Source organism: Pseudochaenichthys georgianus, chromosome 24, assembly GCF_902827115.2.
Source record: "Pseudochaenichthys georgianus chromosome 24, fPseGeo1.2, whole genome shotgun sequence".
NCBI classification, from domain to species: domain Eukaryota; kingdom Metazoa; phylum Chordata; class Actinopteri; order Perciformes; family Channichthyidae; genus Pseudochaenichthys; species Pseudochaenichthys georgianus.
The window spans coordinates 33,758,280-33,770,779 of NC_047526.1; the positions used below are offsets into that span (position 1 = coordinate 33,758,280).

The 12,500-nt window shown below is 42.8% G+C and overlaps 1 protein-coding gene across 1 annotated transcript in view; it reads right to left on the minus strand.

Moving 5' to 3' along the window:
• Window positions 1-12,500, minus strand: part of igf2r (insulin-like growth factor 2 receptor) — a 71,454-nt gene that overhangs the window by 24,036 nt on the left and 34,918 nt on the right. Inside the window, 10 exon segments of the mRNA XM_034075756.2 lie at window positions 1,186-1,345; window positions 4,497-4,628; window positions 5,422-5,548; window positions 6,245-6,441; window positions 7,876-8,006; window positions 9,509-9,575; window positions 9,578-9,611; window positions 10,687-10,704; window positions 10,707-10,822; window positions 10,908-11,120. Coding sequence (XP_033931647.2) covers window positions 1,186-1,345; window positions 4,497-4,628; window positions 5,422-5,548; window positions 6,245-6,441; window positions 7,876-8,006; window positions 9,509-9,575; window positions 9,578-9,611; window positions 10,687-10,704; window positions 10,707-10,822; window positions 10,908-11,120 — 1,195 coding nt within the window.

The window sequence follows — 12,500 nt, forward strand, 5'->3', positions numbered from 1 at the left end:
CCAAGGCAGGTCTACCTTCACTAACTGTACGGAGGCTCAGTCACTGGTACATGTTCATTTATAAAGCCATGTTGGGTAAACTACCTTTTTATATCTGCTCTCTGATCTCTCGACGAATTGAAAGTACGTATAGCCTGAGATTTCGTGATGTTTTATTTAATGTACCAAGTGCTCGGACTGTCTTAGGAAGAAGTTCCACTAACTTGGAACAGTCTGCAAACATGTTTAAAACTGAGCACTTTGGTTCCCCTGCATCACTTTGAAACTCGGCTGGGTGACATTGCTTGATGATACTCATGGTACCTGTCACTGTGATAGAGTTTTGTAAACTGTACCCTGTACATTATGTTGTGTGTCTTCCTTATTGTTGTTCTGTTGTTTTTATGTTACATGTGTAACTAATGTCCTGCAGGTCACCCTTGAAAAAGAGATCTTTGGATCTCAAGGGCTTCACCTGGTTAAAAAAGGCTACAAACAATAACAATAGCAGACATTTTTTAACAATGACCACAATATCATTATTTAATAAACCAAATATGAACAATTGAGGAAAAGGAGGAAGAACTGATGATTCAAATGTTGTAGTACACGTAGTAATGTAGTTTGTGCATAAATGACTATTGCAACAAATGTGTTCATTTCCTTCATTATTAGTAGATTTTTTAGGACGAATGCTCCGGGGCAGTGGAATGTTACCCTTAATGTCTACCCCTGCATCTGTATATAAAATAGTACATGGAAAACGTAACTAAACGGCAACAAAAGCTGTGATTGAATTACAAGATTAAGGGCATTTAAAAAAAAATGTGTTCCCGTTATTCTGTACTGTTCTAAATGTACATGTGTTTCTGTAGTGCAGCCTAGGGAGAACACTGGCACAGTCAATGTTAAAATAATGACTGGGTTAACACACCATCGTCTCAGAGATACTCCTCTGTCAATGGGGTTGTATTCTCCGACTGCTTTTGTTTATTGTCAGCAACTGATTTGTGGAGCGGATCAGAATCACGGGGGCGTATTTACACATTATTTTGTTCACTTAAGGACACGGCCTTGGTGAAAGTCTTTGCTCCGCGAGTGTGCTTCTCATATTGTGCAGAGCGTTTCATACACACAAGCAGTTGAAGGAGAAAATCAAATGAAAAGATAAATAGCAAATAAAATAAGGGGAAAGCTTGAAGGTACCTGCAGATGAAGTTTATGATGGTTTTGTGTTTGAGGTCGGGGTTCGCGGCGCAGGGACTTCCTCCGTCGTACGCCAGCTCCACGACGTGATCCTTGTACGAGAGTTTCCTGCTCACCTGACCCCCCCTCACCACAGTGTTTCCTTCCTTTATGCACACAGCTGGGAGGAAATGTGCATTTATATACTCAGAGTATCCTGCTGCAGTACAGATGTATTTAAACTGGACAGACAATAGAGTCATTTCAGGTAGATTACAGCATGTTAACATTACAGCATGGACACTTCTTTCTGCATCCTAAAAAGACAGTTACATACAAATAAGAGTGTTGGGCCTGTTTTTCTTATTTGGGCAAAATTAGGGAATGAGCCAATGGAGTGCCGCGTCCTAAAACCCGGAAGTAAGTTAGCATTTCACCACTTCCGGTTCCCTCGTCTCAGAGCCAATGGGATCTCTCCGTAGGGTTTAGAAAATAGCTGGAACTAAGGTCTGTGGTTGAGACGCATTGAAGAGACGGATCACGTTTTGTTCTACGACATTAAATCCATCAGCAGGGACCCCACTGGTGATTTCTGAAAAACGATGGTTGTTACCGAGTGGCTGAATAGGACTACAGAAGTTGTCGAGGCCGTTGTACGTCATTACTCCGAACACGTAAACACTCCTCTAAGTTAGTTTCTGTTCTGCTTGAAAGCAAGTCCCTGCCTCCTGCAGACTGTTCAAACAAACGCTTCAACTTGAACCATTTTGAATCTGTATGTTTGAATATGGATCTTAAGTTGGCGTGACGTTGAAGCAGCGACCCTGCTGTAGTTCCTATAGCATAACGTTAACATTTTGTTTCTGGCGACTAGATTAGAAAATGATAAAAGTAGGGTAGACATGTGGAGATTATCCGGCTGAACAAAACGTGATCCGTCTCTTAAATGTGTCTCAACCACAGACCTGATTTCCAGCTATCTTCCAAAACCCTATGGAGAGATTGCATTGCTTTTTTGTCGAAGGAACCGGAAGGAGTTTACTTCCGGGTTTTAGGATGCATCACGGTGGCACTCAATGAGCAAGTGACTTATTTCATATTAATCTTACTACCGTACTTCTCGGACTATAAAGCGCACCTGCATATAAGCCGCAGCAGCTAAATTGTCCGTCTGTCTTGCTCTCGTTCTGTCTCTCGGTTCCACTTTCACTTTGGCGCGCTACCTGTCTCACTCTTTTCCGGCCTCCAGCTTTTCCTGCTGGAGCCCGCCGCTTAAAGGTGGCGGGCGCCGACCGGTCATAGAGCCCATAGAGTTAAAGGTGGTTAATTGTACCTGTAAATCCATAGATTTAGGAGGTTCCCTAGTGGCCGTTAGCTGTACAAAAAATGGGGGAAAAAGTCGCGGCTTATAGTCCGAAAAGTACGGTATACCAAATATTTGGCACCTCTGTAAAAAAATTGTGAATGCATTTGTGCCATTTTGTCATGCACACCTGCAAAACACTTTAATACAAATCTTGCACTTAAGCATCCCATATTCGCCATCCCTGTTTATTTTGACGCAGGTTTTCAACAATATCATCATTTCTAATTACAAATGACTTATTGTGCAGCCTCGGGAGAGATATCTACCCAGGTCAATCATTTTAGAGCTGCTGAAATGTCAGGTCTCCTATGACGTTAAACAGTAGTGAACCTGTGACCCTGATGTTTCATGAACCACAAAAATGTGCAAAGAAAACTGAACAGTAACCAGAGGAGAAGTGAATGAGTTCTGAATGGATTCCACTTCTTCTTTTCCCTAGATTAAGGTTTATGGACACACCACACACACACACCCACACACACACACACACAACACACACACCACACACACACACACACACACACACCACACACACCCACACACACACACACACACACACACACACACACACACACACACCACACACACACACACACACCACACACACACACCCCACACACACACACAACTGTCTGCAGTATACACACACTGTCTCACGCACACAGCTGACAGACTTACAGATAATTGTTATATAATAATTAAACATAATGCACTTTTCTTTAAATGCTTTGTTAATGAGTGCTGTACAAGTAGAACAAACTATTTAACACATTCACCAATGCAAATATATTCTTCAAAAAACGCCACTTGGAGTTCTAACCGGTTACCTTGGCGACACACTTCACCTCACACTGACTATATACAGTATTGATCGTCCTTCCTCCTTATCTTCCAACCATTTGGACGCAGACTTGCATTTCCCCATAACGATGTTGTTTAGCAACCGGCGTAAACGGAGCTTCGCGCTATCAAGCAGTGAGCGTGCGACGTCCTGTTCAGATCACGTCAAATCCAGGGACGTGCTAATGTTGCCCGGGCAACGGCCCGTTTGGCCTTTTTGGCTGACCTGCCCCTCTGGAGAGAGCGAGAGTTTCTTTTTCTTTTTTCTGTTGTGGCCGAATCAGCATGATAAGCCCACAATTAGTATGGTAGCGTCTCGCTGCGGGAAACACTTTGTCAGCGCTGCCATCTGCAGGTGCGTTAAGACCACCTCAGTGTCGGATTCTGGAAACTTGATTTTGAGTTGACTCATGGCAGTTAGGGTATAAGGGACAACCCAGGGGACTTTACTTCCTCTTGATACCATCGGTTATTTACAAAAAAACACCTAAATAAATAAGTTAGACTTTAGACCCTCTAATGATGCTGGCTTTACTAGGCCGTCGTCCAACACACAAAGCGCACATGACCAATGAGGGCACGAGATAAGTGTGTGCCCCGATGGAAGGCTGACAGGCAGGTAGGCCATCCAGTTACTTTAGCCGGCTCAGATGATTGGTCGTACTTTTTACAGCGCCACGGCTTCCACTGATGAAATGTTTTAATGTATTCATTGATATCGGGACGTTAAGAGCATTCCATGGAATATAACAAGTGTTTCTGAAGTGAATTACCTACCCCACCTTTAAACTGTGACTAAAATGGATTGAAATGAATATGAACCAATCAATTAATCAAATGTTATTCATATAGTTCAATATCAGAAATGGCTTATTTGCCATTATTTCAGCTTCCTTACTGTTTGAGAACATATTAACAATAAGAAGTGTTTATTCTATAATGAATGGCAGATTAATGGACACCGTATATTCTATCAACATGTATATAGACTTTTTGCACTACTTTTTATTTTGTGTTTTTGTATTTATTATATACGTTGCATCGTTGGAGGAGCTCAGGTCAGAAGGATTTCATATGACAAGAAACCTTCCTGAATCCTGAGAGATGACTGGATGGATGTACGTACCGGTGTCAGGGTCGCAGCCGGCGTTGCTCACGTCTGCACAGATGTTCATGCGGAACATCTTCCTGTGGGACTTAGGATCGTACACGGTGTAACCCCCCTCCTTTGTCAGGGCGCTGAGATCGAACAGATGACCTGTGGCAGAGGAGGGGCACAGGAGAGAGTTCCATAACTGCAGAGATTTCCATAACTGGGCAGAGATTTCTAAAAAAAAGTAGCAATACTACATTTAAAAATACTCTTAAAAGTCCTGCATTAATAAAATCTAACTTGAGTAAAAGTACAAATGTATTTGAATAAAATACACCAGCAATAAAAGTACTTGTAATGTTCAGAGTATGTTTCGATTGATTTGATTATTTACTTTTCTGTTACTTTAGATTCCCACTTCACACACACACACACACACACACACACACACACACACACACACACACACACACCACACAACACACACACACACCACACACACAACAACACCACACCACACCCACACACACACACACACACACACACACCACACACACACACACACACACACCACACACCCACACCACACACACACACACACACCACCACACACACACACACACACACACACACACACCACACACACACACACACACACCACACACACACACACACACACTGAAGTAACTAAAGCTGGCAAATAACTGTAAAATGGAATAAAAATATATATTCCAAAATGTAGTGGAGTATACATTTGAATAAGCACAAAAGGAAAATAAATACTTAGGATAAGAACAAGTATCTGAATACATGTACCCAAGTACAGTACTTGAGTAAATGTCCCTCACTACTTTCCACTGCTGATACAGTTTTTATTGTCAACAGAAAGTACAAAAATGAAAAGATTAGAAGTGCATACAATCTGTACAGAACTACTGCTGTATTTTAAAAGTCTGACCTGTGGCAGGGTTGGAGACTCTGCAGTTGTCGTGCTGGACGCTGTTCAGAGGGCAGGCGGCGGCTGTCAACCAGAGGAAGGTGTACACACAATCCTCAATGGCTGAGATCAGAGTAGGCCGAGAGTCCTGGAGGGGAGAAGAAACCCACGCATGCTTTCCGTTAATATTTGTATTTAAATGAAAACCTGCTGTTTTATCGTAGACTCAACCAGAGGAACTAACGAAAACAATTTAACTAAAGCAGGAACTAAGAGCCACTTTTGCAAGTTCCTGTGTGTGTTTCCACAGTTTCCGAGAACCCCTAAGATTAGACCAATCAGACACATGAATGAAACACATGTGGTTTTCTATTTCTGTGTATTTGGTTCTGTGATTCTAACGCCGCGGACAAACTCCAGTCAAATATTATCTGTGGTCATAGCTTAAAAGCAGATGATACTTACCCTCTCTCCCCCCTGAACTTTAACACCACACACACACTCAGATCCAGACACTTTTTACGCTGCTATGGACAATCTTGCACTAATGTACTTTTCCCAAAGATATTGAAGTGACTGTTATTTTGTATATTATTGTTGTGCTTGTGTCTTAATGTGTGCATATGTATAAATGTGTCTGTTGATTGTGTATATATAGGATATACATATTTTTATATATATATTTGTTGTATTCGGGATTGTGGGAAGCGGTATTTGGTTCTCTCCGTCTGTACACACAAACCGAAAGATTGACAATAAAGTTGACTGATATAAAGAATGGCGTCCTCAAGGCACGTAGATTTATGTTTATTGAAATGTAGGCTAAAACAAAACTCCTCCTCACCACTTTGTCTTTGTCACACTTGAAGCGGATGATGCTGCTCTTGGTGCGGTTTCCCCCCACACAGGCCTCTCCGCTGCTGTACTGCAGCTTCAGGACTCCTCTGTCCCACGTGGGGCTGGACTCCACCTGCCCCAAACTCACATACTGCTCTCCTGACTTCACACAGGACGCTGCACCCGAGGGACACTTCCAGGAACCTGTCAACGGGACAGAGAGGAGGACAGTGGGTGATCAAACACAAACAATTGCCAAGCTCAGGGGGGTTCTATCAAACGCAGAAATGGAGATGGCTATCCATGCCTTTATTTCATCCCGGCTTGATGTAATGCTCTGCTCTCCTGCCTCAAGAAAACATCAATAAACCGGTGACAACGGGTCCAAAATGCAGCAGCCAGATTGCTCCGATCCTTTCTGCCCTCACTGGCTCCCTGTCCATCTCAGAACCCAATTTAAGGTCCTAGTCTTTACATATAGAGCTGTCCATGGCCAAGCCTACATTAATGACCTGATCCACCCTCATAGCACAACCCGGGCCCTGAGGTCCTCTGGGCAAGGCCTCCTAAGTAGGGCTGAACGATTAATCGATTTTTTTGTTGTTCTTGTGTGTCAGTCATCCACACCAATCAGAAGTGCTGTGCTCCACATGTATCAGCCATTGTTAACCAATCAGAAGTGGCCCATGCCAGAAGGTGATAGACAGATTGATCCAATCACCTGCCAAGTATCTTTGAAGGTGCCTGCCCTTTCCAAACGGCTTCCAATGGAGCTTTAGATGGTTTCCGAGTCAGGTTAATAATAATAATTCCTTACATTTATTATAGCGCTTTTTCAATGACTCAAAGCGCTATACATAGGTTAGTAATGCTCCATCACGTGTTTCCATTACAGGGAGAATCTTAAACTGAAGCTCGACTTTAAAGCAACGGAAGTTTCATGTAAGTTTAGTTCTTTCACTCGTAGCTCGGGCTGCGGGGTGCTAGAGACGGGAGCACGTCCTACTCCTAAGGGTGCCCCGAACCAGGCTAAAGACCAAGGGTGACCGTGCCTTTGAGGCGGTGGCCCCAAGGCTTTGGAACAAACTCCTCCAGAAAATAAAACCTCTGCCTCAATAGAGATTTTTAAGGTTCAGGACCCACCTCTTCCGACAGGCCTTTGGGTCGTCGTCGTCGGAGGTGAGTTAGTGGCTGTCTTTTATTGGGGTTTTATCGTATGTATTACCTGCTGTTGTTTTATGCCTTTTATTATACATGTTATAGTTGTACTGTGAATTGTACCTCCGTGTTGAGAAGGGTGCTATATAAATAAAGTTGTACTTACTTACAAAAAACTGTGAAATGACTGAATATGGGATTAGGATCCAGGTCTTTGAGCATGTTTTCTCTCAGTGATCGTGCTGTTATGTTAGATGTTTGTGTTTCATGTGTCGTGTCTTGATATGTGTCTGTTGATGTTACACATGGAGCAGCTGTGATGCCAGTCACATTTCAGACTTGATCAGACCATTCAAGTGTTATCGCATCGTAAAGGATGACCAGAGAGATTTCAGTCTGTAAACACGTCCTTGCAACTTGAACTCTGATGAACACACCAGAGATGGGGTTACTTTATGTTTGACAGAACACAGAACTGACCTCCCTGCTGCACCAGCGACCTGCAGACGTTGATGTAAAATCGATCTGCGTTCTCCGTAGACGGCTCCACCTCCCAGTTACTGGAGTCCCTAGCCAGAGGGGAGAGGTCGTACGAGTGACCCTGACCATCACTGAGGACAGAGCAGACACACAGAGGAAAGGTGTTAAGAGTCATGTGTTAAGAGTCTGGACAGCTGCTAATTGTGACTGAAATGTTTAATCATGCGGTTACTGTGGTGTATATAAAAACATACACACAAAATACTGATGAATGAAATGAGTACATGTTCCATTCATAATTTAACAAAACATGTACTTATTGTCATCACTTATTGTTGTAAAAAGATTTTTGTTCCTGTACTTTTTACTTTTACTTATTGCACATTTTAGCATCTACTGTCTTTTTATTGCCTGCATAACGCTACCTTACTAGCTCACAGGGCCGTTTCTTCCTATAGGCCAGTGCTTCTCAAAGTGTGGTCCACCACTGGTGGTCCGTGACCGCCCCCTAGTGGTCCGTGGGTATATTGGTAACATTTCACATTTGAAATAAATAAATAATTTAGTTTTCCGCACTCTCGCGGGAATATCTCCGCAATGGAGCGAGCTTAAGTTTGACTTTCGATTGCATGATATAGCACAGATAAACACCTTCATCACACATGTTGCCACTTGTTTGTACCATTTTCAGGCGATTTGTTAGGTGGTCCGTGAGTTTTTTTTTATTGGTTAAGTGGTCCTTGGTATGAAAAAGTTTGAGAAACACTGCTATGGGCGGACTATGCAGATGCATAGGGCCCCCGCGGCCACTAGGGGGCCCCCAAGCTGAAAGTTCAGGTTCAGCCTCAATATATTTGGGGAGCATTACAATTCTTTATTTGTAGACAGCCAAGCCCCCTGCTGTGTTCGGTGAAGCATTATATGCTTAAAAATCAAATGTAGGATATAAACACAACTAAACTGCAATGAGAGCAAAGCTGTGGCTTGGGTTTTAGGGGAAATAAAGTCCAAATCATCGTTGGGCTGTCAGCCAATGAGTGACGTCTGAAGAAGTCTCTTGCATTTATTGACGTAGAGGAGCCTTATTGTTTACCTTTTTAATATCATTTTTTGTAAGTTTCAATTGCTTGGTTTTTGTGAAATTAGCCTTTTCCTCTTAAACAGATTGATGCGTCTTCTCATTACAGGTTACTTGTTAGACGCTTTAATCCAAAGCGACTTACATACATCAGTACTGTGGGCAATCCCCCACAGGGGCAATTTGGGGTGAAGTGCTTGCCCAGGGACACAACGACATGCTGACTGCAGTGGGGTTTGAACCTGCTATCCCCTGATTCAAAGTTCAGCGCACTAGTCCACTGAGCCACAGCCTCCCTTCTCCACAGATCATCTCTTAAAGGCTTCGGTATCCACCATGTAGTTAAAAAGCTGTAAAAACCAGAGCCCCTAAACAGCATCTTGCATAGGGCCCGCAAAAAGCTAGAAACGGCCCTGCTTGCTCAGACAATTATCTAACATAAAGCTATACTAACAGCAGGTACAAAGCGGAAGGACAGCTAAAGGAATGAAAAGTGCCCAGAAAACAAGATTTACAAAGGAGAATCAGCATTGGGAGATGATGAAGGACAGTTACTTGTAGGAGCAGCTGGTGGTTTTGACGGGGACGCAGGCCAGCGCTGTGGGCCAGCTGAACAGGTAGTGCAGTCTGGAGTCTCCTTGAGGAACTCTGGAGCTCCCTTAGCAGTTAAGACACAAAACACACAATCAGTGAACATCGCCACAGAGGATATTAAAGAAACAGGGTGAGACATTTTGATGCTGTCAAAACACATAGCATACAATGAGTAGATGGTATTGATGCTAACATTGACACACACACACACACACACACACACACACACACAACACACACACACACACACACACCACACACACACACACACACACACACACACACACACCACACACACACACACACACCATACACACACACACACACACACACACACTTTTGTTTTTGTAAGGGAAACTTCTGCAGCAATGGAGAGTCAGGACTCAGAGAAACGCGAGGAGAGTTGGAGCTTTGATGTCAAACACTGGTAGTTTATTACAAGTCAACGGCCAGAGAATTCATATCACAAGTCACAGCAGCAAAAGGTTCTGACTGCACGGGTGGGTTGTCATGGCAATTCTGCCCAGCCTATCTCTCGATAGACCTTTAACTGGTTTACAGAGAGTTAATCAGCTTATTGGGGGAGGCGCAAACATCTGTGGAGCTAGAGGAGATATCCCCCAACTAGAAATACTCAATCACAAGCCAGCATTCTCACAGTCGTAAACCCCCCCATCAGGGCCATACAACTGACATTTCCTTAAAGGAGATAACAGATATTGGTTGTTTATTAACGTCAACAGGCAATAAGGTTAAATATCTAGGAGTAAAGACACAATTATTCCCTCACAGTTTTTATATTTGTTATCATTAACTTATTTTGTTTGTATTTACATTTTTCCTGGAAGAAATTAATTGATGTAACATGTTGAGTATTCAAACCCAGACTCATCTAGTAAATATTTGTTAATAAAATAAATAAAGACTTCCAACTTCACCTGAAGCTATTTTGTTAACATGTTTTATCTGATGAGTTATCACGAATAATAATCTCCAACAGAATAAAATATTGCTCCATGAACACGTTTTTTTGTCAAGGTCAGCAACCAACCTTACCAGAATAAAGGTTACGGTCATTTTGAATTTAAAGACACATGTGGGACCAGCTTGATTTCTATCCTTGTGTGTGTGAAACTCACAGGATGCATGTCGGGGTGGGGTGGCAGGAGAAGTAGATCTCAGTGGATCTCGTGTAAATCTCATGACAGGACTCTCCATTGGTGTAGTTCAGGATGATCTGGTCTCCCACGTAACTCAGAATCTGGTTTGCCATTCCTGCAAACACACATATCAATATTAATAAAAGACAATACTACGCTAAAATTCATATTCAAGCATGCTTTGGTTGATTTGTACGTACCTGCGATCTTGGCTTTGCTCTCCCCTTCCACCTGGCAGGAGGAGACAGACTCCAGACCGGTGTCTTTGTGCGTGCAGATGTTTCTCTGCAGCCCCCCGCAGACAGACAGGTGGTAGATGTACTTGTCACTGTGGATCGGGAAATCGCGATCCTTCAGAGAACTCAGATCAAACTCGTAGCCGCTTTTCGGGTCACGAACACGGCAGTTATCACCTGGCAGGACAAGTTCACACGATGAGCAAAGAGGCATACATTCTTGTGTTGTTCATCATAGAGAGGCGAAGTCCCGCTCGTCTACTTCCGCCCCATGGGACCTTATTCGGAAAAAGTATGTATTGAAGTCAATGGAGAGAGAAACATTATCTTTCGATCCCGTTTGAATTGTGCCACGAATTACACATGATGTTGTCAATCTTAAAAAATAATTTCCATGTCAAAAAAGTCACAGTTTGTCGTAAAACTGTTGAAATAAATAGGGCTGCACGATTTTGGGAAAAAAAAAAATCTAATTGCGATTTTTCTGACAGATATTGCGATTGCGATTTGCGATCTTTGTTTTTAAGCGACTCACGGAAGTTTATTGTAAAATGCGGCCATAACTCCGGCTAGGAAGGTCGCATCAACGTGCTCCCGTCTCTAGCACCCCGAGCTACGAGTGAAAGAACTAAACGTACATGAAACTTCCGTTGGGTGCTTTAAAGTCAAGCTTCAGTTTCAGACTCACCCTGTAATGGAAACACGTGATGGAGCATTACTAACCTTGGAAGCCATTGGAAAGGGCAGGCACCTTCAGAAGCACTTGGCAGGTGATTGGATCAATCTGTCTATCACCTTCTATGATGGGCTACTTCTGATTGGTTAACAATGGCTGGTACATGTGGAGCACAGCACTCTGATTGGTGTGGATGGTGACTGACACACAAGAAGAACAAAATAATGTAAAAAAAATCGCAGGCTTTGCGATTTGATAATTTTATCATTTAAAATCGCGATTTCGATTTAAAATCGATTAATCGGTCAGCCTAAAATATAAGACTATGAAAAAATACGCAACTAGAAAGACTACAAATCCAGAGTCCCGGTCCCGCATGCTGGCTCTACGGAACCGACGCTCTCATACTTGCAGTGCTTTTCACCTCTTTTAATACTTTCCGCCTCGTTCTGGAGAAAGAAGTGAAATGTTTCAACGTGACGGCCGTCTTGGTGTGTGGTGCGAGATGGGAGATGTAGTTCATTGAGCGGTTTCACACAAAAAAAAAGTGGTACTTCAAAGTTTAAGACACATTTATTTTTTTTGACTTGCAAAATTATCTTTAGATTGACAAACATCATGTGTGTAATTCGTTGCACAATTCAAACGGGATCAAAAGATAATCTTTCTCTCTCTCCGTTGACTTCTTCTTCTTCTTTCGTATAACGTTAGATGTCCACTCTGTGTCGTGTAGCCATGCCCTCATCTCTGGTCCTAGGTCGAAGAGGCTGGCTTCCGAGGGTGGTCTATATAAGGGGCAGATGGTGACTTTAATACATTCTTTTCGAAAAAGGTCCCATGGAGGAAAGGGAGGGACTTCGCCTCTCTATAGTTGAATCAAT